Raw genomic sequence first — 23,836 nt, 5'->3', positions numbered from 1 at the left:
ACATATTTATTAACCTCCTGTCTTGTGTGTTTGTTCAGGCCAAGATTGCACGACTAGCGAAGAAATTTGGAGAGGCCAATCAGGCGTCGGAGAACAAAAGGAAAAATGAGGTAAATGTTTCTCTTGGTGTGACACACAAAAACTTGGTGTGTAGAGGGTTTTTGGACGAAATCTTCTGACAGCATGGCGTTGTGCTTCACAGGCCCTGGCTGCTGCTGCTGCTGCTGCTGCCGCTGCGGTCAACGCGGCCAAAACTTTACCGGTTTCAACCAACCCTCAAGCTCAACGGTAAGTCTGCCACTTGTTTATTTAGCAATGATGTGCACATCATTCTCTTGTATTTATTTTAATCACCTCCATGAAGCTCTCGTTTACTTGACCTTTTGATCCTATGACAAAGTATTTACATTTACAAAGTTTTTCAAAATTTGCATTAGTCTATTGAAGCATGTTGGTAGTTTGCTATTTTGTGTGAATACAATTTGGCCTTTGTATGAACGTGACAATACCGGACTGAAACCAGTACATAAAGACCTCCTCTGCGTTGACGTTGTCCCAGGTTGCTTTCTGTAATCACAGAGACTGAATTTCAAACTAATGTCCAGAAAATAAACCCTACATACTCCAAATCCATAAATCTTTGGAAAACAAGTTTCAGGGTCCCGTTTCCCCTGGTCAGGATCAAACTTTCTTGATACACTTAACGTCATATTTTCTTTAGCCTGGTTTGAATTAAACAAACACACGGGCCAGTATTTTGCATCTGCAAAGTAACCCTGCATGGGTCCAGGTCCTGAGTCTTGTGACGTTCTACAATGTGAAGCCTGAGCATTTTCTCGGGCAGTGCAGAGTGTAGTTAAAACTGCACCTCTCCTCCCAACAGTGAGCTGCGACGGCAGGCACTAGAGATGCAGCCTAAAGTGCCCAGAGAGGGAGTGGCGCCCTCTGTTGGTGAGGCCCCTGTACTGTCTATCAAGAAGGAGAAACATGAAGAGGAGATGGAGGAGGAAGAGTTCATGTCACGTAACATTGCCATGGCAAATAAACTGGTAGAATTCAATGAAGGAAAATGCAGAGAAGACATAAAGCTCCGCACAATCTCGTCCGACTTGGAGAACGTGCTCTACCAAAACTCGAAGAGAAGCTCAGGGTTTCCTCGGTCTGACCGATTTGCATCTTACTTATTCCGCTACTTAGTGCCATATGACATCTACTGTGACTGGGTCGCAAAGGTCAATTACGTTGGAGTATTGGGCAAGGACGCACTGCCCACAAACTTAAGAAAGACTATAAGGATGTACATCGATCGTCGCTTTCCTTCACTGTCTTGTGATGCCTGGAGAGAGATTCGAGACGTTATCAATGAAATACTGCGAGTGAAGAGAAGACCAGATTTTTTTCGAGAATATGATGCAAGAACTGCAGGGTTACTTTGACAGTCTGACACAGAAACAGAGGCATACTGGGACAACTGTCATTACTCATCATGGAAATGCACAAACATTTTCTTCTGTTGTTATAATTGGGTTTAAAATATCGCTTTCATATGTTTATTTATTTTTTTCATGTTAAAATGGACATGAGTAGCTGGCTATTGTACATAAGGAGATGTGAAGTGGGACCTAAGTTAAAATGTTGAATTATTAACTAACTTACTGATGAATGCTCTATTAATAACTCAGAAATTGACTTCAGTTAGAAGGAGGAAATGTCACCACAATTTGTTCAATGAGGACTGTAAGAAATGGAATAAAGTGAAATGTCCCCTCATAACCTCACTCAGTTGTCTTCATGTTGTAGACATGAACAGCTTAAAGCATGCACATCTCTAAGTGTTAGGAATCTTTCCAAACAGGCCTCTCCGGACGTCCATGGAGGTAAAGCAGGCCCAAACGGTTTCTTCGTCCAGCACAGTCGGTGAGTAGCGTGATGTCTGTAACGCTTAAGGTTGGCTTTGTTTTTTCATTCTCTAGAATCCCGACAGGGAGAATGAGCCGTTTCATCTTTAAACAACAAAGCTGTCCGTTGTAGTTTTTTGGGTCACACACAGTTTGCATGCCTTTAATGTGAAGATGTTGTTCCGTCAGGCTGCTCGGAGCTGCTGGACAATTATTCAATGGCCAACACTGACAATAAAAGGATCATATTAACAAGCACTTACTACCATTTAAATCAAATCAAATACACTTGTGATAGACACACTTCTGTAAGTCCAACTGGGATTATTATGAAAAACAGACAAATGAACAATCATCAGCCTTGCCTTCATGCAAGGTCAGGTTTTAACTGCCATGACCTTTTGTTAACACAGTTTGGGAATAATCAGGACTTGGCTGCTTCTGGGCATATTTTGGTGACTAAAATAACACAGAGTTAAGGTTAAAGGACAAACCTGATTATTGAAATCTTCATGACTAATAATTTTACATTTTGATTAAAGCCATATTTTTTGTCCTCCGTATCAAATCCATCCTCTTCAGCTCAACCGGTCTCCACTGCAGCTTCAGTCCATACACCCACCTCCACTGCTATGGTTACACAGGCCCCCATCCTGCAGCTGATCACCTCCACCGCTAACGCTGCCTCCAACTTGGCCGCTGGCATCACCACTCAGAGTCCGACGGGCACCCTGCTGCTGAAGACGGCCTCTGGGAGCGGCATGATGACCTCTGGCCCGCCGCTCCTCATCCAACTGCCTTTATCAATGGCTAATGGCCAGCCAGGAACTCTGGTCAACATTCCCGTCTCCTCTTTATCTGCAGCTAACTCACTCAACAAGGCCAAGACCACTTCTACCACCACTTTTATAATCAAGCCTGCTTCAGCCATCACCACGGCACCAATTTCAGCATCAACAGTTGCAACTGTCCCAGCACTGCAGGCCTCCACAGGTCAGATGTCATCCACCCAGATCTCTCTCGCTCGTGCTGTCTATCAGGGAGGGGCCGGAGGAATAACGACACCTAACGCAGGAGTATCCGTGACAACAGCCAGGACACCGTCTCAGTCTGTCTCTGTAGCAGGAGCCATGTCTTCAGCCTCTTCACCTGCAACCTCTGGGCCCGCAGCAACCGGGTCGACGGCTCCAGGACCGCCACAAGGGACATCTCTGACGTCAAAGACAGGTAGGTCACACTTTGATTTACAAAGTCTTGGGATTAATGAAGTATTTGTCCATCTATCTAGAGGTAAAGGTTTTTATCTGTCATTCCAACAGTCTGAGAGAACTCAGAATTCACCATCACTATCTTTTTTCACCATTTTTATGTGAAATGTAGCTCAATGTTGGGAGGCCTAACACTAGCACTGCCGGCTGTTCTCGAGCCCCCCTCCAAGCTCCACAACGGTCTGTCAGACCATCACACGTCATTTCATTGTTTGTTGTCAGAAGAACTCAAATAATTAATGTAGCAATTAGTTATGATGAATGCAACTTACTTTCATGTAAAAACAAAACATCACAGAGCATATAGAGCAGGATTGGCAACCTTTTAAATGTTTCGTGGCAATTTACAATATTTGTAGGTTTCAGTTTGTTTTGCATTTTGTTTTTACTACTGCTCTCCAGTTTGTTTGTTTTTTTTGCTCCTCCTCTTCCTCTTCTCTGTAACTGGATAATTTTTTCCCCGACAGAGAAAATCATTGAACGACTAAGACATGCAAAACGCACACATGCACACACATGAGTGAATGAATGAACGAACAACTGGTTGTCCCCCTCAATGCAGGTCGAACTGTAAACAACAACAACAACAACAACAAGGTTATCTATGGGCATGTCAAACTCTGGAACACTTCCTCTCCTGTCCTCACTCCCACTGGAGACAGTTGGGTGCAAGGTGCTCTTCTTGGGTTTGTGCTGATAAACTGTGAGGGTGGCTCGCTCATGCTTCAGCGTTTTTGTGGAAAACTTCTCCCCTCTCTTGGACTGAAGGTGGCAGCTCTCGTCTGGCCTTGTCGACAGTGCCAGCCAGGCTGCAGTTCTTCGGCTGCATCTTCTGGGTCCCTGGTGAAATTTAGACCCTTTCCCATGTATGGCTCCACCAGCTTCATCACCGCAGTCTCTGGTGTTTCTTGTCAAAGTGCAGGTAGTGCACAATCTCCCTGAAATGGTTCCTCTGCATCGCTGCCCTGAAGCTTCCAACTCGATACAAGCTCTCCAAGTCGATATTTTTGTTTTCGCGCTCCTCCATAAATCAAGGCATTATGTTTATGGCTTTTAATTTGTGAAATCTTGAAAATCTTGTAGCCTGTCTTACTAGGCACGTGTACAACTATTTCTGTTATGCAGTTCCGAGCACATGTGAGCAGGGGAATCATGGGACCATCAGGAAAACCATCCAGCCTGGCAGAAATGCTTGGAGACAACAGTACCAAAATGTCCTCTCTGAATCCATTGGCCCCACAGATCACGCTGCGCTCAGTGTGGAGGACGCTTTAAGTGCTTTCCTGTGCTTAGTGGATATGCAAATGCTGCAGCACATACGGGACTGCACTGTGGCAAAGGCGCACCGCATTGAGAGGGACAGATCATGGGATCTCTCTGTTGCCGAGCTGAAAGCCTTCATAGCCCTTCTGTACGTGAGAGGAGTGTTCAACAAAAATGTCGCTTTGCAGAGCTTTTGGTCCGAGGATTGGGGACTGGCTTTTTTCAGGACCACAATAACGAGGAACCACTTCAGCCTAATCATGCGCTACCTGTGCTTTGACAAGAAGCGAGACAAGCGATCTCGTCAGCTCGGGAACAAATTTGCCAGGATATCCGATGTGTGGAGTGGATTTGTCAACAACAGCATTGACTGTTACAAACCTGGAGCATGCATCACTGTAGATGAGGAGCTGTTCCCCATCAGAGCACAGCGCCGCTTTCGTCGACACACAGTAAAGGTTAAGACTCGAAGGTGGCCCGTCTCTGTCTTCTATAACCTTCTGGACATGGCTGCGATCAACGCCCATGTCCTTTTCACATCATGCAGCATGTCCACCATCTCCAGAAGGGACTTCATACTTCAGCTGGCAAAGGAACTGCGAGAGGAACACATGCGTGTCAGCGCTAGTCAGTCATTGGCTGTCCTGGAGCCACAGGAGCCAGAGACAAAAAGGAGGCCTTGTCAGGTCAACACCCACTGCAAGCAAAATAAAACCGTTGTCTCCTGCAAGGCATGCAAGCTCTTTGTGTGTGGGAAGTGCACCATAAGGGTTGAGCGCGTTTGCTTCAAGTGTGTGCTTTAGGTGCCGCGGCGCTCTCCAAGGTGCTGATCAGGCCTTTGTTCATCTGTTTTTGTTCGCCACTGCATCTGCTATCGAGCTATACAGTTAATTTTGAATACAGTTTGACCTGCCCACAGATAGCCTTGTTGTTGTTGTTGTTGTTGTTTGGTGACAACCTGTTCATTCATTCACGTTTGTGTTCAATGATTTTCTCCATATTGGGGTAACAAATCCCGGTACAGAAAACGGGAGGAGGAGAATCAATAAAAAAAAAAAGCTTCCCCTCATTATTTCAGTGTTGATTTCTTTTTTGCAGTGTTTTTATTCAAATGCTTAGCCTGACATAGCCAACAATATAACAGACTAAAAGTTCTGTATTGTTTCTTATTGAAGACGTGGAGAAAAGTACGTTGTATTTTTCCTCATTTATTGCAACGAAAACATGAATTATTTGTTCTTCTGAGCACAAACAATAAAAAACATGATGGTCTGACAGACCGTTGGGGTGGACTGCTGGCAGCTCTAGTCTTAAGCCTCTCTGCATTTTAAACTCCATTACCAATGTTTATTTTAATTTTACAACATTTCTGGTTATAAATCTTGTTAGAAATAAAGAATCAATTATATGTGAACCAGGGTTTGCCCACTCCCACCACTGCAACACCTGCTGGTTTACTGTTTGCTCTTTGTGTTCAACATGGCCGTGTGGTAGTACCGTAACACCGCCTACCTTCTCTGGTCTAAACAAAAAATAAACCATTACACACTGAAATGGAACATTAGGAGGATATAATGGCTGCTGCATTCTTGTGATACAAGACAGCACTTCAACATAGAACAACTGAGGTTGTAGATCTATTCTGTGTCACTAAACAATGTAACATATTTTGGTGGGCGGGGCTTAGCAGGAGGCAAAACACTGCCTGGAGGACATCTTTTTTATCCTTCCTCTAGAACTCACAGATTCAGACATCCAAGAGCTCTAATTTAAAAAAATAAATAAATAAAACATTCTCACAGAGTAGAAAAACACACACATACACACACTCTTCATCCAGGAGGCTAAAAACAGGGACATCAGGCCTATTTGAAATCAAATCATCCCTTTTGAGAACCACGTAGCTAACGGTGATCGTTAGGAAATATGAAACCACTTCTTACATCTTTCACACTCACTGCAGCTCTGAATAGGTTCAGACTTCACCTGGTCGTGCAGCATGTGAGAACACATACTGTATGTCTGTTGAACCAGGAAGTAACAGACGGCCAGCCCCTCATCATTAAGCAGGTGATGTCCCAGTGAGCTGATGGGTCATTATTCACAGCCAGAGAGTTGGGCTGGTCACAGTGTTGTTGATGTTGCAGCCAGTGTTCCTGCTTCAGCACCTGATCATCACTTTCCTTTCTTTTGTTAATTTAAAAAAAACAACAAGTTCAAATCTTTCAAATAGTATTTCCTGTTCCATGGTCTTTGTTTAGAGTGAGGTGTTGCTATCCCTTTCTTTTCTTTACGTTATCTCAACATTTATATCAACTTTTTTTTTGTCACAGACAACCAAGCTTCAGGAGCCACTCCATCCAAAGCAGCTCCTCCAGCAGGACGACCCAAAGGCTCTGTGATCGACCTCACTGAGGACGACGATGATGTTCAAGGTAAGGACGAAGAGCAACTCTGCCTCGACGCATACTGTTCTCAAAAGACAGCTGGTGTGATGTTGAACTGTTTTCTCTCCAGTCACAGGAGTGAAGAATGCAGCTCCTGCAGCTCCGTCTCCCTCCCAGCGTCCCACCCCGGTCATCTCTATTCCCATAAGTAAGTCCTACACGTTTTCTGATCATGAAAGATGAACTGACAAATGTGTGCTTCTGTTCAATATTTATTGTGATGAAAAGAATGACGTTTGTGAGAGTTAACTTCTGCTGCTTGATTATTAAACGAATATGATTTAAATAATAATAAAAAAAAAACCTCAACTCTTCTTTTGAAAAAAGGTATTTCAATGTTTTGTGTTAGTCTTTTGTAGTTATTGATTTTTGTCTGGTTCATGTCACAGGTGCAGGAGCGAGGTCGTCCCCCCAGATCGCCTCCAACACTCCTCAGTTGACAGTCCACCACCGCCCCCCTCTGGTAAGATTATAAAAGTGCAGTTCAATTATTTTGCACAGATGTTGTAGTTCAGTTGTCCAGGATGATGTGAAGCTCTGTGCTCACAAACTGCTTCTAAAGCTACCAGCGGCCCAGTGTCCTGGGTCTGACGTGTTCTTAAAAGCTTCCAACGACAGCCATTTATAAAGTGATCATTTATTTGTCTCTGTTGATAAAATGTTTTTAATTTAAAAGAAAACGTCTCAAACTACTTTGTATGTGATTGATTCCTGTGCTTTTGAGGTATTTCAAGAAATAGCCCATCTGAGAATGAAAGAACTAACACAATGTTCTCTTTCATAGGACTCTCCTGTAAAATCCCGCACCGCCCCGAGTACTCCATCTCGGAACCCCAACCTGCCCCCTCTCCCAGCTGCCCCCGCACCTCCTCGCTTACCCCCTGAGGCTGAGCGGACCTCACCTCCTCAGCAGCCTCAGCTGAAGCTTGTGCCAAGTCAGACTGGTGGGATTGTGCTGTCCTGGTGCGTGGCAGAAACGGATCAGACCTGTGCCACTGTGGACAGTTATCACCTTTATGCCTTCCATCAAGACAACTCGAGCAGTAACGCAGCGCAGCAGCACTGGAAGAAGATCGGCGAGGTCAACGCCCTTCCTCTGCCCATGGCCTGTACACTGACTCAGTTCCAGTCCGGATCCACTTACCATTTTGCTGTCAGAGCCAAAGACATTTACGGGCGTTTTGGCTCCTTCTGTGAACCTCAGTGCACAAACGTCATCACTTCAAACTCGAGCTGAAAAGTAAAGGAATGAAAATAGTGTTTGCATTCAAAAGTTCATGACTTTCTTGATTTCTTTTCTTGTGTTAGGAACTCAATTATTGTGCGTTGAACACTTACAGTAACTGTAAATATCTCTGCGTAACACGTGGACTTCTGACAGATTTAGGGAAACGAAGAGGCAAACGGTTGGATTTGTCTGGTTAATGTATGTAATGTATTTTTTTGTGACTTAAACTGTTGTGTATATAATTGAATTACTTTGCCCTTCTACAAAGTCAGATATTTATGTTGTTGACTCCTGTTACTCGGAGGAGCTGCTGGGCTCTCGCTTGACTTGAGTATCAGTGACAGGATTATCCATGTAAACTCAGAATTGCACAGAAATGTATAAATGTGTGGTAGAAACTGAATGATAACTTTTGTAAGCTTTGTCTGGCAACCAGACTTTCAAAAACTCAATAAAAGGTTTTATCAAAGTCCTGACTTACTGAGTGTGTGCTTCACCTCCAGTCTCCCTCCTTAAATGTTCCACAGACTTCCCAGTTTAACCAGTTCAAATACTTATTCAGTTGGTACAATTTTACTTTAAATAGATAATTCAGTTGGTGTCTTGTTGTCATGATCATTAAGAATATACTGTTAGTGGAAAACTGCCCCCATTTCCCTCTTGAGTTAAATCTTTAATGTAGATTCTGAAAATAAAAGACAAATTGAAGATGAATCCAAGGTGCATGTTTATAGGACATTAACAGGCGTCTGTCAGAGGAGCATGAAGAAAAACAGATGAGAAGTTTGGTCTGATTGTTATGATGTAATGAAATAATACAGTATAATAAACATAAAATAACACTGGCGAGCTCCGTCTCATCGAATCGTTGGCGGTCCACGATTTGGCACATCATTTCATCTTCATCAGACGTTGCAATTAAAGCTGCAGGCTGACTCAGTCTCAGTAACATGATGCAGGATCTCTTTCAAATTATGCAAGGGGTGGCTTTGAGGTTTGATACTGCAGATAGCGTTGGCTTTTGGATAACAATTTCACTTCCACTCCAGTGGGTCATTGGTGAAGGTAATCTGTGACACTGTAGCTTGGATTTAGCTACTGCCCTGCCTCTGTCAAGTTCAAAGAGAAATCAAAGGTTGGGCTGCTCAGCTTCCACAGCTAATTTTATGCTTAAGTGATGAAAATGACCCACCGGTTGATTACCAATCTTCACATTGTGGAGTAGCCTGCACATTATTTCCTGCTTTTGAGACTGTGGCACAACCTTTTAGCCCTGCAGGAAACATGAGTCATGATAGTTTATACATGATCTGTGGACTTAATGGTGCCCCTTGCGAGGTCTGTAAATACGTGTGCTGCTAATGAGGAGCTGAGGGTAAAGATAGTGAGGGCAATTTACTGTAATATTTTCAGATAATATTTGCACAGTGTTATTTAAATGTCATCTTTAATACTCATACTGACATTGTTCTCCTAATTGACTTTTTCTGGTTTTTTGTATTTATTTATTTTTAGTTTAATTGTCGAAAAACACATGCAGGCATCGTTACATCCTATCAAAGAGGAACCAATGTATACATAGGACTTCTAGCTATGGCTGATTTGCAGTCCTTGCATCTGGTAAGGCTTATAAGAAATAACACTATACAACACTGAAAAAGAGACATAAAAATCCTTAGGGTGTCCTTTCATTGACAGATATTTATAAAATGCTTTCTTCAGGGCACTGTTCAGGAATAATGTGATACTTGGCTCTCTGAGGCATCTTTAAAGTGTAGAAAACATAAAACATGGCAGATGTGTTTAAAATAGAAAAGGTAATGTTGCACCCTCTAGCGCATTGGTTTCTCAATTATTTTCTGTCAACATAGGGAACAGACATTTTTTTACATATACTATATATATATACTATTACTGTATAAATTGCGGTCACCAGAACTTTGCATACAATAACCCAGGGTCCAAAATCTACATTTTTGACTCACTGGCCAAAATAACACATTGTGAGTTTGTGTCACATACACATCTGTTACAGTACATTTGATAGAGAAAGCATTATATTCTGTTGAATCGATCACAGATTTAAGTCACAGATTCAATCTGCACTACAACAATACAGACTAAAAACTATAATCCATCAGAGAATAATACATTATAATTCCACAGAGAAATTTATCTTTGACAATATTAGACACTTAATATAATCAGCCTGCTCATTATTTCAGCATGTATTTCGCGCACTATCTACTACCAGCTGCAGACACGGTGAAAAGTCGAACCGACTGTTGGACCGGGTCACGTGTTCCCGACTGTGTGTTGAGCACTTAAAGATAAAAGGGGCGCGTGGTGGTTGGAGCTCCAGTGTGTGTATGCGCGTGCGTTTGCGCTGAAATGAATGTTGATGTTTTTGACTCTGTGCTCCGCGGTCATGGCAGCAGAAAGAGGAGTATAGCTACAGCTACATAACATGCGCTGCATACTAATAGCATAGTTTTGATGACTTTTGCGTAAAACGTTTTCCCGCCTTGTGGCAATTAGCCCTCTGACTCACCAAACGGAAAAAAATATTCGCATGGCACATGGTGGGTGTTATTTTCGGACCCTGCAATTACCTGATTATCAAAATAATGTCATATTTCCTGGTTTTATTAGGATTGTGACGGTTATCGTCACTTGCTTTTCTTGAATCTGACGCCTCCTCCGTTTTTCTTGTCACTCCTGTCAGAAACTTCTCTATACTGAAAGTTCCCCCCCTGACACTTCGCTGCGCCCCCAGCCCCACTATTTGAGAAGGACTGCTCAAACGTGACCTTTTTTAAGTGGAGAACAGCTGATGAAAAATTCTATGAAGTGCCTCCTACTGGGGAGGGGAGGCAGTGCACATGGACTGTCCTACTTTCTAGATGATTAACATTAAAAAAAAACAACAAAAAAAGTAGGCGCGTTTTATTAGAGACAGAGTCATTTAAAAAAAGTTAGTCTGTTTCATCTACACTTTTCACCTAGCCTGTTAAGACAACCTCAGAGCCCATATTTAAAAAAAAGTTTAATTAAAGTTTTAATTAAATAAAATCAATTACCAATTTATAAACGCGTTCTAACCTACCAATCACAAACGCATGTTTAAAAATGAGAATTGACTAATTGAGTACTGATTTATTGATTAGCTCAGTGATGACTGCAGGTGCGTCAACAGGTTAACACGGCTAGGTTACATATTTACATCATTATGTGAAAAATGTATCAATCTGGGACTCTGAAAGACTTGTTTACACCAGAAAAGATATCGACAACATGCTAAGTGGGTTTTGTTTTGTTTGTTTTTTACTGCCTACCTCTTGTCTGTTTATTGGCTTGCTATTTGATCTAAATTCGCTTCAGTTGCTAATTTGTTGCTAATTTACGACAACCTCCGCATTTGGTCGTGATCAGATTAAAGATACGCAAAAGTTTGGACCGCATGGACCGCATGATCTTTATTTGGATTTACGTTCAATTAAAAAAAAAGTTATTAAAGCACTCTGCATAGATTGTCCTGCATCGTTGTAATTTTAGGTCATTTACATAACCCCGGTTCTCTGAGTGAGTGTCTCACTGTGGGGAATTACCTTGTGTTAAAAGTCTATTTACTGAAAAATGATTCATTTGTAATTATATACTTTATGTGAAGCAACATTTATTCACGGGTATTCAAACTTTTATCCACCGTTTTGAAGAAAATGAGCCTGCAGTTTTAAAGTGCTGCTGTGATTGCACATGGCTCCTTATGAATGATTACCTGTATGACCTTTTAAAAAAAACAAACGAACATGCAAATGTTTAGCAGGACTGTATTTGATAAATGTAGTTATTTTCAATAACTTGTGTTGAAATTAAGTGTTCCTTCCATAATGTGAAAAACATTTTTTTTTTTTTTTTTACCGGTTTCAAATTGGACTCTGAACGTAGACTGAAATGAAAAGATGCAATGAAACACTGTGTGAAATGTATAAACTACATTCTTTAGGACCATTCAACACTTCCATTCAACAGTAAATGGACTTGTATGGCGCTTTTCTAGGCTCCTGACTAAAGTGCTTTTACACTGCAGGTCACACACTGATGGTAGAGGCTACTATGTGAAGTGTCCATCAGTATTAACCCATCCCATTCACACACATTCATATGTGGCTGCCAGCTGGAGCAACTGAGGGTTAAGTGTCTTGCCAGACATGAGTGGGGATCAAACTGCCAACCTTCTGGTCGAGGGACGACCGACTCCACCGACTGAGCCACATATGCCTCTTCTAGTATGTGTAGACCTAACCCCTTTATTTAGCCAGTGTATTTCATAAATCAACAAAATGTTAAAAACATTTTTTAACCAAATTTTTAGATTCACGCTGTCCAGTGAGAAAGGATGTGGTGGCTTATTTAATTAATGCCTGACTTTTAAACAGATTCCTGCTGCACATATCAGGAGGAGTGAAACTGACATAAATATGATGTAGTTAAAGATTTAAAATATGTTTGGTTTTTTTTTACCAGAGAAAATTGTTTATCTCTGGGTAACGGATCTCAAAATTCACCTCCAACTCCATCAGAACGTTTTATTTTTCATTCTCTGAGCACCGGGTAACAACAGAGGGAGCCATTGCTTTCTGTATGGAAGCAATTTTCTTGACAATTGTTGCAACAGCCCTTCTTTACTGTAGCATCTTTCTAATTTTTCACAATCCTATAGAGGGACCCACCTCCACATTTCTCTCTCTCTCTCTCTTTCTCTCTCTACCTCGAGGAGGAGGAGGAGAGCGAGCGAGCGAGTGCAGTCAGAGTTGTGCGCTGCGCTCCTGAAGTGTGTTTCGTCTCCACTCTGTGCATCTCTGGGTAGAAGCAGCCCAGCATGCAGCCAGCCTGAGTGCCATGTCTAACAGCTGCGTTGGCAAAGGGTTACAGCTCATCTGAAGGGAAGGGAGCATCCTGCTTTGAGGAGGACAGAAGAAGACTGACCAGTTGCAGGGAGAGGGGGGATATAACTGACAGCCCCCCTTCCCACTCCGCCCCCCTTTACATCACTAAACAGAGCAAAAACGGAAGGCTTTGGAGTATTCAATTTTTTCTTTCGTTTTATATTTTTCTTATTCCTCATCGCGGTGCTGGGAGGTGCTTCATCTTTTCATATAGTCTCTCTCTCCGTCATTTGCCTCCTCATCTATTTCTCCATCTACCTGGCGTACAATTTTCTCTATCTATGAGTGAGAGGAGAAAGAACGGAGGGAGTTTTGTTTTCACGTTTGTCCTTTCTTTCCTCTCCTCCACTCTCCCACCCTCCTCTCACCACATCGTACCTGTCAGTCCCTCCTCGCCTCTTCATTCCTGACTGCTGCCGTCAGTTCATTATTCCTCATCCTAACGCCTCTTTCTGTCCCTAAAGTCTGATGTGTTATGAACTTGGATGAATTTTCTTCAAAGACAACTTAAAAGCTCCTCATGAATGACTTTTTTTCCCCCCTTTTCCTTCTCTTTTTGGTCCCTCCACACCCATTTTCTTTGCATCACACTCTTGCGGGATTCTTAAATGTTACTCTAGGTAGGTTAACTATCGTTTAGTGTCTGTCTATCTGTCTGTCTGTGTGTATTTGTGTGTGCTTTACGTTGACATAAAACACACATTAACACACACACGCACTCGCACACTAAACTACGCCTAAAACGACGATGTGCAGTGAGTCGATATTTGTTTTGGTCTCGCACCGTTTTCACGCCCTTCTCATCTGCTCCTCTCACCGAGTCACTTCATTTTTGATTGTTGTCTCTCAGAAATCTGTGTAGCTGTCCACATGTCACGAGTCAGTGATCCTTTTGTTGAAGACGGTCCGTTTGTTTCACAGCAATCAAAGGAAGACAAATTCTGTTTAAGGAAAAAATGAAATGAATTTCTTGGCACGTCTGGATCTCTTTTATTCGTATTTATAAATTGGGAAAGTTGAGAAGTTATTTCCCCAAAGTAAAGTAAATGAAAATCCCCGTTAGTTATTCAGTTGCGTCTCATCGAGTCATCAGGAGTGTTTCCCGTTTTCATGCTTGATTTATGCTCCATCAGTGGCCGTTAGCTCGTTTCCCTGCCCCTCTGCCCCAAACACTCAGACACACAACCCCGAAAAACTCAATTCTCTCATTTCCACCTGTGAAATATTTCTTCAGAATCTGGTTTTCACCTTTCCTCTTCCCCTCTCTTGAATCGGGGTTTTCATCTCGAGCTGGCCATTCTTGACCCCTGAAGCTCTCTCCCTCCACTTGTCTTCATTTTCATCCTCTACCAGGAGAGAGAGACTGGTCGGCATTAGTTGCTGAACAGTGGTTTCAGTTGGTAATGCTTGACAGTGGATCGGACGTCTGATAGACAGTATGCAGAACTTAGTCCCCATCTCATTACATAAACCCTCACATTCTCCTCTCTCAATGCTTTGTCTCCACTTGTCACTGGCACACCTTTTTAAGGGAGCAAAGCTTTACAGTGTAACCAGTACTAGACCTATAAGCTATTTATTTATGGACATCTACCTGTGCACTCAGCCTTAAGGGGACACCAGGTAGTTTAAACACACTAAACACTTAAGTCTCCTTTTGACCTCTTTCTTTATGGACTGATAAAGTGGCTTCACAGTTACCTCTTTCTTGATTGTCCTGAGAGCGGGATGTCACCATGATGGACTGTGAAGGACCCTTCGTTTTGCTCTGTCTTTGCTTTTTGTGTCTCAACTCTGCTCCTCTGTAAAACATCTCCACTACAGTCTATAAATTATGTGTTACAGAAAAGAGTTAATTAGGTGAGTAGTGAATTGATCAAGCACCCACTTCCTCCTCGCAACTGAGTGTGTGCACATGCATGACGTGTGTTTGTGTGTGCATGTGTGTGCGTGTGTGTGTGCATTTCTATGTCTGCATGGTCTCGATGGAAACCTTTTTCTGCATGAACGTCTGTCTGCAGGTTCTCTGTTCTCTGTTTTTATATTCTTAACCACGTTGGCTTACGCTGTTCGAGCCGTTCTTTCACCCTGCTGGGACTAATTGGTTGTTAACCGGGCCATGCCTCTTTCTGTGTTCTTTATATTTGCTGTGGTATCTAATCCCAAGCATCACCATTTCTCTTGGTTGAGATTAAGAGCAAAGACGGATTTTGACCCATTTCAGGTCATTTGGATGTTTCATGGCAGAAACCAGCCTAAAGCTCGTGAAGTATTTTACCTCATCAGGCGTCGCTAGTTTACTCTGTCAATTAGTCCGGTACAGTGTGCAGGTGCATGCGTTTAAATGCATTTATTTCAGCCCGCTGCCTCTCATTATTTGTGCTTTTTAGTTGGTTGAGGTTTGAAAACCAATGCTGTGCTGCTGCCCCTCCTCCTCCTCCTCTTCCTCCTCCTTCTCCTCCCCCACTACATTTCATGTTGTTTCCTGCTCGATGGATATGCAACAGATCTCTGAAAATGAATCACAGATCTAATGCACCTTATACACCAGCTTTAAGCTGACTGACTCTCCAGCATCACCTTAATGAGTACACGTACATGGCTGTATATCTCAAAGTGCTGTCATCCAGTGCTAAGTTGTTTTTCTACTCGTAGAAATAAAAAAAGAAATCTCACATCAGTCCGATTGCAGATAAGATTTGGCGTGGCAGAACGCTCGAAATCACAATTTCCAACATAAAAGCAAATTATGACATTCTGACGATAATAAGAAACACACTTTTAGTTGTTTGTGCTCAGATATCTTAACGCTACGTTCTGCTGTCCAGATTTCTTAACACTGCTCGTGCACATCTTTACGTAACAAAGGTCTTCTCCTCTTAATTATTCTCCTTAAGCTGAGTGAATGTGTGCGCCACGGCCCTTAAAGTTTCAAGTGGATTTTAAGCGAGGGCCTTAAAGCCCAAACAGTCTGAATGATTTAAGAGTTCTTCGTGAGGAGTGGAGAGCTGCAGCACACAGGTTTAAATATAAAGGCTTAAATAGACAAATTCACCTCGTGGGAACAGTCTAATGAAGAATTGATGTTGAATAAAGTGGTTAAAATGTGTTAAAATCGTTCAAATATTAACGTGATGACCACAAGTACGTAAACGTCGCTGTGCATTGAGCGAATCATCAAATTGCACCGAGTCAAATTAGGCCATAAAAGTTTTGTCTTTATGAAGTTAAGAAGTCGCACATGTCTGCATTCAAACGTCCTTTAGTGAGAACGGCTTTCTGGATAACTCGCACTGAATCAGATTATTCAACATCTTGAAAAAACGAACAAACATTTCAGATTTTGTTGTTTTATTCAGAGATTTACATCCTGTATTTTCTGCACCAGTCACTCTCTCAGGGTAAACTAAGAGATAATTACTTTCTGAATGAGTCAGAGAAAAAGATACAGTTTTGTAAATAATTAGTGTTGGATGCATAATTCCTTCTCCTGCCAGATTAAATGTAGATCTACTGACTGTTTTACTTAAGATTAGTTTTGTTTACCGACGCGAACCAACTTCCTCAAAATCCCTGAATAAAGTTGAACACGTGCAGATTGAAAGATTTAGATGCCGTGAACATGACTCACATTACTAAGACTGTACTTGGGCTCTTTCACACCTGCAGAAAGCTGTGTGCACATTTGTAAATTTCCCCCCATTGGAAAAGGAAAGGAGTGTCTTATCTTATGTGTCTTATCAGTCTCCAGCTGTGAGGAGCAGATGTGAACAGACTGGTCAGGAGAATCCTCCGGAGCATTCCTCCTTAAATGATCGAGATTTTTTTTTTTTTTCGGATTGCGAGTGTGAAAACAGCTTGAGAGCTTTCGTTTCGCATCAATCTTCAAACTATGATGAAGTTATGAAGAATGTCAAAGAACACCATCGATGACAGTTTCCCAAAGATCAAACTGACATTTCAAAAAGTTCCGGTGAATTAGAAGTCGACTTTTTGTCGCTCCATTACAAAGATTCAGAGCCTCTGCAGGACTTCCTGTTCAATGATTGCATACATTGATTCCAAAGCAGCATCAAGTCAGTTTGTCTTGATAAATCGTACATTATCATTCCTCCTGGATTTGTTCTTAATATTAACTGAAGGTTTCACCCTTTTCATCCAGCTTACATCCACATTGTTCCAACTTCAGTGAAGGAAAACAAATATTCATTTAAATGCACACGTGTCACATGTTAAAACCTTGTGAGACTCACATAAATAAAAACACATTTTCACATCCCTGTCATGATGTCTCCGTGACCTCCGTTGAGCCGGGAGCCGCAGGTTGAAAAACACTGGATGAACACGAGCATCAAACAGGGCGAGCCTCTCCTATGAGAGAAGTGGCACTGTGATATTACTAGGCAACAACTTTCAACACATTCAGATTGCAGTGAAAGCGAGCATGTAGACACAGCAGCTTGACTGAGCTCAGCCTTGACCTCTGAGGACACTGACTTGTGTACACCGTGGCGTTCAGCCTTCACCAACAACACATCATCCACCACAGCCGTACTCTGCCATCTGACTCTGTCCTTCTCTGCTTTTCTCCTCAGACTGAGGAAGAGGAGAACGCTGAGCAGGGCCGGCAAGCTCATGATCATGACAGGCTAAAGCAAGCGAAGGCGAGGAGTGAAAGAAGACGAAAAGGAAGGGTGGGAAGAAAAGAAGTGTGTACACACACAAACACACAAACACTGCTGCTCATCTCCTTATCTCCACGGCAACTGTGTTCACACACTCGAAGACTTCTGGGAGGGGACATTGGCGAGCTAGTGTTGGAGGAGGAAGAGGAAAGAGAATTGGATGTGAAAAGAGGACTGAAAGATCTTCCCTTCATCTCCCACTTCTATCAACTTTGAGCTTCTTTTGGTAATTGAACATGCTCGCTAACATTTTGAGTTGATGCTCAACTTTTTATAATTCCTCTTACTCGAGTCAAATCCACATTTCCCCAAAGGATAGATCTGCTTCTCTGCAGATTTCTTCAGTTTTGGGCCTCAGATCATTAACTCACTAAAAAGCACTCCACTGCAATCCTCAAAGACACCGTCTTTATGTCTCGCTGATAGACCTTGAACGGCTACATATTACCGTTTAGGTCAGTCGTCTTCCCTCTGATTCATAACGCCTGAGCATCGACCATCTGAACCCCCCCCCTTCCCCCCCATTCGCCCCCTCCGCCTGCTGAAAGACCCCACTCCAGCCTTCTGTGCGCGACTTCATCTGTCTACCTTCCCTTCACCCGAGGATATGAGAGGAGGAGTCGAATCCCAGACCACTCCATCATGCCAGTTCTGAAGAGCAGAGAGGAGATCCGGGCTGGCAATGTTCAAGGTAGGCCAAAATACAAACTGTGTTTCTGTCTCTGTTTGAACGGACTGAGACTTTTTCTTCAGACATCTGCACACTGTTTTTCTGCCCTCTGCTTCACCAGCAGTGGTCCAAACTTTGACTTTTTTTTCTCCACATTAAAATGAACCATCAGAGCCTGAAATGTGATTATATCATACATGATGTTAGACATACATGTTTATCGTGCCCACTGCCTCGGCATGTCACACCGGTGGAGCACAGGACAGACTGGTCTGGATCATCTCAGACCGGCTCTCTTTCTCTCCCTCACTTCAACACATAGAATGAAACTGATGGGCTCGTTTGCTTTTATAGGTTACACATCATCAGTATTGATTTCTGTCTGTTTCTTGATCAGATAAAAACACATCACATTTAGTTTAAAGAGGAAAGAATTCAAGTGAATGTCAGGTCCTGAACCACTGACTGGTCTTTTTATTTATTAATAAGCTGTTTGTTATATTAAATGTCCGAATATTGTTGGAAATTTCCAAATGAGTTGCCAGGGGCCCAGAATGATTAGACCAGAACCAACAGTCCAATTTCGTTGTGTAAAATTAAAAAAAAAAACACAAAAAAAAACACATTTGGAGTTTCAAACTGACAAACTGGTGACATATTTTTACTCAACTATTCATTTAATTATTAACAGTCAAGACCAGAACTGGTATCAGCTTACGGTTAAGACATTTGTTTCCTGTTTTAATCCGTTCAGTTTACTCTAAAGTCACTATTGATCCTCACTGATCACTATTTTATGATTGATCTAAAAGCATGTAAAAGGGTCTAAAGGGGCCACGTGTTTGATAATATAGCATCATAAAGCATGCTGGTGCCTCTTTACAGGAAAGATTTCCTTTTTTCAGTTCTTTGAAAGCTTCAGTTTAGTTTGTCATATCTTGGTTTAAATCAAGACGTCGATGGTAATTCTTATTTTGTGTTGGTTTTAAGAGAGACGACAGGAACGAGAAGGAAGCGGATAAAAAAAAAAAATCATTGAGCTCAAGACAAATTGTCCTTTTCGTCACACATTGTTCGTCTGCTTTGTGAGGAAGGCCGGTGTGGAGATAAGGGATAACGAGGCAGCAGCTTCAATAAGCCCATCAAAACGACGAGATGTGTTGCTTCACGAGGGAAAACAGGTCGAGACAATAGTAACCGTATTGAGCAGCAAAGTGGGGAAGCTGCAGCCTTTTTTTTCCTTTTTTTTTTTCGCTGAGCTCGAGCTCCTTTCAGCAGCCGCTGCCGAATTGGACTGATAAAAGACACATTTAAAAGTTGGAGGGGTGTGTAAAGATAATGGGAATACTTGTCGAAGAAGCAGTGTGACAAGGCGTGAAGGAGCGGAGATAAAAAAAGAACAAGCCTTAAAGGAGAATTACACACAGCGTTCATGAGAGCAGACCCGACTTTTAGACCAGAGAAAAGTGTTTAAATGTTACTGTCCCTTTAATGTGCTAAACCTGCTTACACTGGAGTTAGTCCACATGTGCTTTCTTGGTGGCATTGAGGATTTTGTTCTCGTCTGGATTCTTCGCCGCTTTGTGTGAGACTGGTTAATGCCTCCCATTTGCATCCACTGACTCACGATCTGATGGATCTATCTAATTATGATGCGACTCTTTATCGAAGCGTGACTAAGAGGAGGTGTGTGACAGCTCGCTATGCCCCTCCCTCACATCGCCGAGGCTCCAGCACTGACACAGACGCACCATATTCTCCTCCTCACACACGCACATATGCCGCACAGACTCTGCACTCCACGGCTCCCTGGATCCCCCGCCACAACATTTCAATCAAAACTTCATCTTCTGTCTCAACAGTTGGCTAGTGGCTGGCTTGAAATGGCTGCATGTGAGCTGTGTTTCCTGGGGCTTCAATTGTCCTCGGGAAGGAGAAGGCAAAAAAAAAAAAGAGGAGTGCGGAGGAAACATGATAGAGAGCTGGCTTGGGGTTGAGGCGTGGGAGAAGGGGAAAAGAGACAGACAGGCAGAGATGTAGGCGAAGGCGGTGAATCCAGAGGGAGCTTCACAGACAGAGGATGAAGGAGGCAGCTTTGTAGACAGATGTAGCGCTGAGTGTATAAGCAACGCGGCCTAGAAGACGTGTTCTGCTGCAGCGTCGTGATGCTGCAGGTTTCAGAAAGGGGGGATTACTGGATCAGGATGTTAGTTCTCCTGTCAGGCGGGCCCCCGTCTCCATCAGTGGACCGGTGCTATGAATGTCCTGCGTCAGGCACACAGCTGGCTCACTCACTTCTGGACATGTGCCTCGTGCGAGCAGCTTTACAAATGTTGATCGAGTCGTTAAAGGATTACAGGTGCTGAGCCGTCCGCTGTTTGTTCAGAGACGCGCGGGGAGAAGTGGTCACACAACAGCTCAGAAGGACCTCCATCATCTTTTAAGATCTGTTCAAGAAATGATCCATGCCGAACAACCGAACAGAAATCAGAATACATTATTGAGTCAGTTGCCAGTTTTAGCTCAAATTTACTCAATCCAAAGGCTGAATTCAGCTTCTTCTTGGTAGGCATGTAGGCGGGGGGCATTCACTCTGCCCTTTCTTTGTACCAACAACTTGTACAATCTGAGCCATTTTATTTCTCTATTTCAGAAAAAACAAAAAACCCTCCTTCTCCGTACGAGCTGGATAAAACAAACTGCTTTCTTGATGAGCAAATATATGAGCTGTTTTGCAGGACGATACTACATCGATTCATGGCTGCTGAGTGTCAGAATATGCTTTATATCATTTTCAATTGCTGAAGAGGTTGCATTTGTTTTGAACAAGTTGCAAGCACTGAGGATGCTACTTTCAAAATCATGCTAGTTTTTTAAATGATTAACTCTGCCTTTAAATATATATATATATATATATATATATATATATATATATATATATATATATATATATATATATATATATATATATACAGGTCTGATCTCTGAAGATCAGACCTGTACTGACTTCTATCTACACACGTCTTGTCACTAGCGAGGTGTTTTCACATTTCTGTGTGTTTCCTTTTAAAGCAACATTTGTTGCGTTAAAGTTCGTTAGCCAATCAGCGTCTTCTCTCGCAAAGAAACCTGAACTCTGCAGTGCTGAAGAGGCAGCGAGAGAGAGAGAGAGAGAGAGAGTTTGGATCAGGTTATCAGGATGTAAATAAAAATAGAGTTTCAGAGTTTCTTGAGAATGAAGAGATGTTCCCTCACGCTCCTTTTCTTTGTGAAAACCTCCTTTAACTCGTATTTTACACTTCCCATCAGCCTGCCTTAAGAAGCGTTTTAAATGAGGGTGAAAAATGAACGTTGCTCCACGCAGTCACACTGTGGCAGGGAGGATTAGCATTTTACAAAGTCAGCTCCATTTCTCACCTTTCGACAGGATTTATGCATCAAACAGCAGAGAAATCTGCGCTGTGCATTTGAAGACGACAGATGAAATGTTAATTGTTCTGCAGGTTTAAATGTTGGTTTGAAAATGTGATAAAATGGAAACTGAGCATTTACAGCGTCCCATTTTTTTTTTTGTTAGAGACAGAAAGTGAAGGTGCCTCTTCTACCGCTCCTCTTCTAAACCTAGTCATGTGTGACTGAGAGAGACGGAGGAAGAGCTAAGAATAGAGAACAGGAGGCCCAGCGCTGTGACGCCGCCTCTACCCAAACTGTTCACCTTCTCTGTAAGTGAAGTCAGCGGGCGCTCCAACAGTTCTCTGTGCACGCTCTGCTCAAACTGAACACAGTACAAACTGTAGCTCAAAGTGTTTTTGTCAGTGCAGTATTAGATCTGTATTTCACCCCGTATGTGTTCACTAATAACAAGATCAAAACATCTGAGCTGCCACATCCACACATCTGATCCAAAACCGTCTTTTGAAGCTCTTCTCTCGACAGAGGCAGGGAATTTTATTTCATGTCGTTTTTTCAGGCCGATGGAAGAATCTGATTGGAAGAAGAAAAAAAAAAAGACAGGATCTACGGTGTCAGAAAGGGCTCCGTTGCGGGGATGAGAGGATCTGATGAAAGGTTAGATAACCGGATCCAGTTTTATTATTATTTGATGGTGTCCTCTCAAAGGTTGTTGAGAAACAGATCTTGGGCTTCGAGGAATCACATCACGCAGATGGCTTCGCTAAAAGAGCCTGATAAGATGGAGGATAATTATGTTTGCACTAAGAGGGATGATGAGATGATGATTATGTTGTTCAAAGAGAGAGGAGAGGATAAAGAGGGACAAATAATATTTGACTGGATCGGAAGATGAAACGGGTCTGTGTGATGCTGCCGATAAAAAGACTTTCCTTTAAAGAACAGGAAATGTTGATGGCTTCAGATCTGGTTGGTATCCGATTCCTTCTTGTGAACAACAAAAAAAAAACATTTGTTGGAGTAACTACTGTCATTCAGTCATCATGTAAGGAGAGCTTATAATGCTCCAATCAGATTTCCCTGCACTGCTTCTTCAGAGTGCACCTTCAGCTCGTGGGTTTCTTAAGTGGTTGTGTTTTTATCAGCACCATGTTAGAAAGAGCTTTACACTTTAAAGCCCTTCATTAGCAGCCATATGAATGAATTACCCTGACGTCAAACTGAGGTTTGAAAAAAAAAAAAACATCTGCAAAGTTGAGGACTCAAACCTGAAGCTGCACACACACTCAGCAGGAGCTGCTAGTGTGTTATTCATGTAACAAAGCAGAGGACCAGGTGATCGGGGAGAACGAGGCGCTGCCGAAAGGTAGAGCAAACCTCTGAGGGAGATAAATTGGAGGGTGAGAACAGAGGGGGGGGGGGAAAAGGGAGACGTAATCACGAGACTCTGCTGCAATATTTAGCTCTAAGTGGAGGGGAGCGTGTGGGCTTTTATTACTGAGAATGTGTGGGATTGCATCTTGAAAAAAAAAATATTCCAGGTCCATGTGGGAAGAAGAGCTGAGATGATGAGAAAATACATTTGCAACGATTCTGATGAGGATTTGGAGTTATTTTCTTCCAGCAGAAATGAAAGTTTTCAACGCTGGTCTCACAAAAAAAAATGACCACGAGATGACACGCCACGTCATCGAGGACCGAACTAAACTTCAGCTGTTTCACCTCAAAGAGACGGACGTCAAGCTGTGCAGAAAGAGCGTTGTTAAAGTGGAAGCATGACTAGAAAGGAAGGTGTGGTAATTGTCAATTATTAATGCTTACCAAGACACATTACCTGTCACACCTCGTAAACAGCAGTGCAGATTGTAATGGGACCGTTTGTGCTTTGCTCACACAGGAGAGGAGAGTGCAGACCAGAGAACTCATGTAGATGTCGTTCTGCTTCATTTTAAAGTGTGAACACGCGGGGGGGCCGTGATGTATTGTTCTTTTTGCAGCGGCCTCGAATCAAATCTCC

General features: G+C 42.5%; 2 protein-coding genes across 9 annotated transcripts in view; both read left to right on the top strand.

The window, feature by feature from the left end:
• The window catches only part of atf7ip (activating transcription factor 7 interacting protein), a 29,828-nt gene extending 21,255 nt beyond the window's left edge, over positions 1-8,573 (top strand). Inside the window, exons 7-14 of the mRNA XM_079337255.1 lie at positions 39-110; positions 203-288; positions 1,856-1,917; positions 2,481-3,125; positions 6,763-6,864; positions 6,947-7,024; positions 7,266-7,339; positions 7,661-8,573. Coding sequence (XP_079193381.1) covers positions 39-110; positions 203-288; positions 1,856-1,917; positions 2,481-3,125; positions 6,763-6,864; positions 6,947-7,024; positions 7,266-7,339; positions 7,661-8,113 — 1,572 coding nt within the window. The 3' untranslated portion in view covers positions 8,114-8,573. The remainder of the gene's footprint in view (positions 1-38; positions 111-202; positions 289-1,855; positions 1,918-2,480; positions 3,126-6,762; positions 6,865-6,946; positions 7,025-7,265; positions 7,340-7,660) is intronic.
• Positions 8,574-12,898: 4,325 nt separating this feature from the next.
• grin2bb (glutamate receptor, ionotropic, N-methyl D-aspartate 2B-b) overlaps positions 12,899-23,836 on the top strand; it is a 90,727-nt gene continuing 79,789 nt past the window's right edge. For 4 of the 8 annotated variants that reach the window (XM_079337014.1, XM_079337013.1, XM_079337012.1 and 1 more), the window contains exons 1-2: positions 12,899-13,673; positions 17,649-18,429. In XM_079337014.1, coding sequence (XP_079193140.1) covers positions 18,421-18,429 — 9 coding nt within the window. In that variant the 5' untranslated portion in view covers positions 12,899-13,673; positions 17,649-18,420. Of the gene's footprint in view, positions 13,674-14,898; positions 14,914-17,648; positions 18,430-23,836 lie in introns of all 8 variants that reach the window. The other 4 variants (XM_079337009.1, XM_079337008.1, XM_079337011.1 and 1 more) reach the window with 4 other exon arrangements.

This window comes from Symphodus melops, assembly GCF_947650265.1.
Source record: "Symphodus melops genome assembly, chromosome: 2".
NCBI classification, from domain to species: Eukaryota; Metazoa; Chordata; class Actinopteri; order Labriformes; family Labridae; genus Symphodus; species Symphodus melops.
The sequence above is the reverse complement of the archived record's forward strand: the minus strand, read 5'-3'. Positions and strand labels throughout refer to the sequence as shown.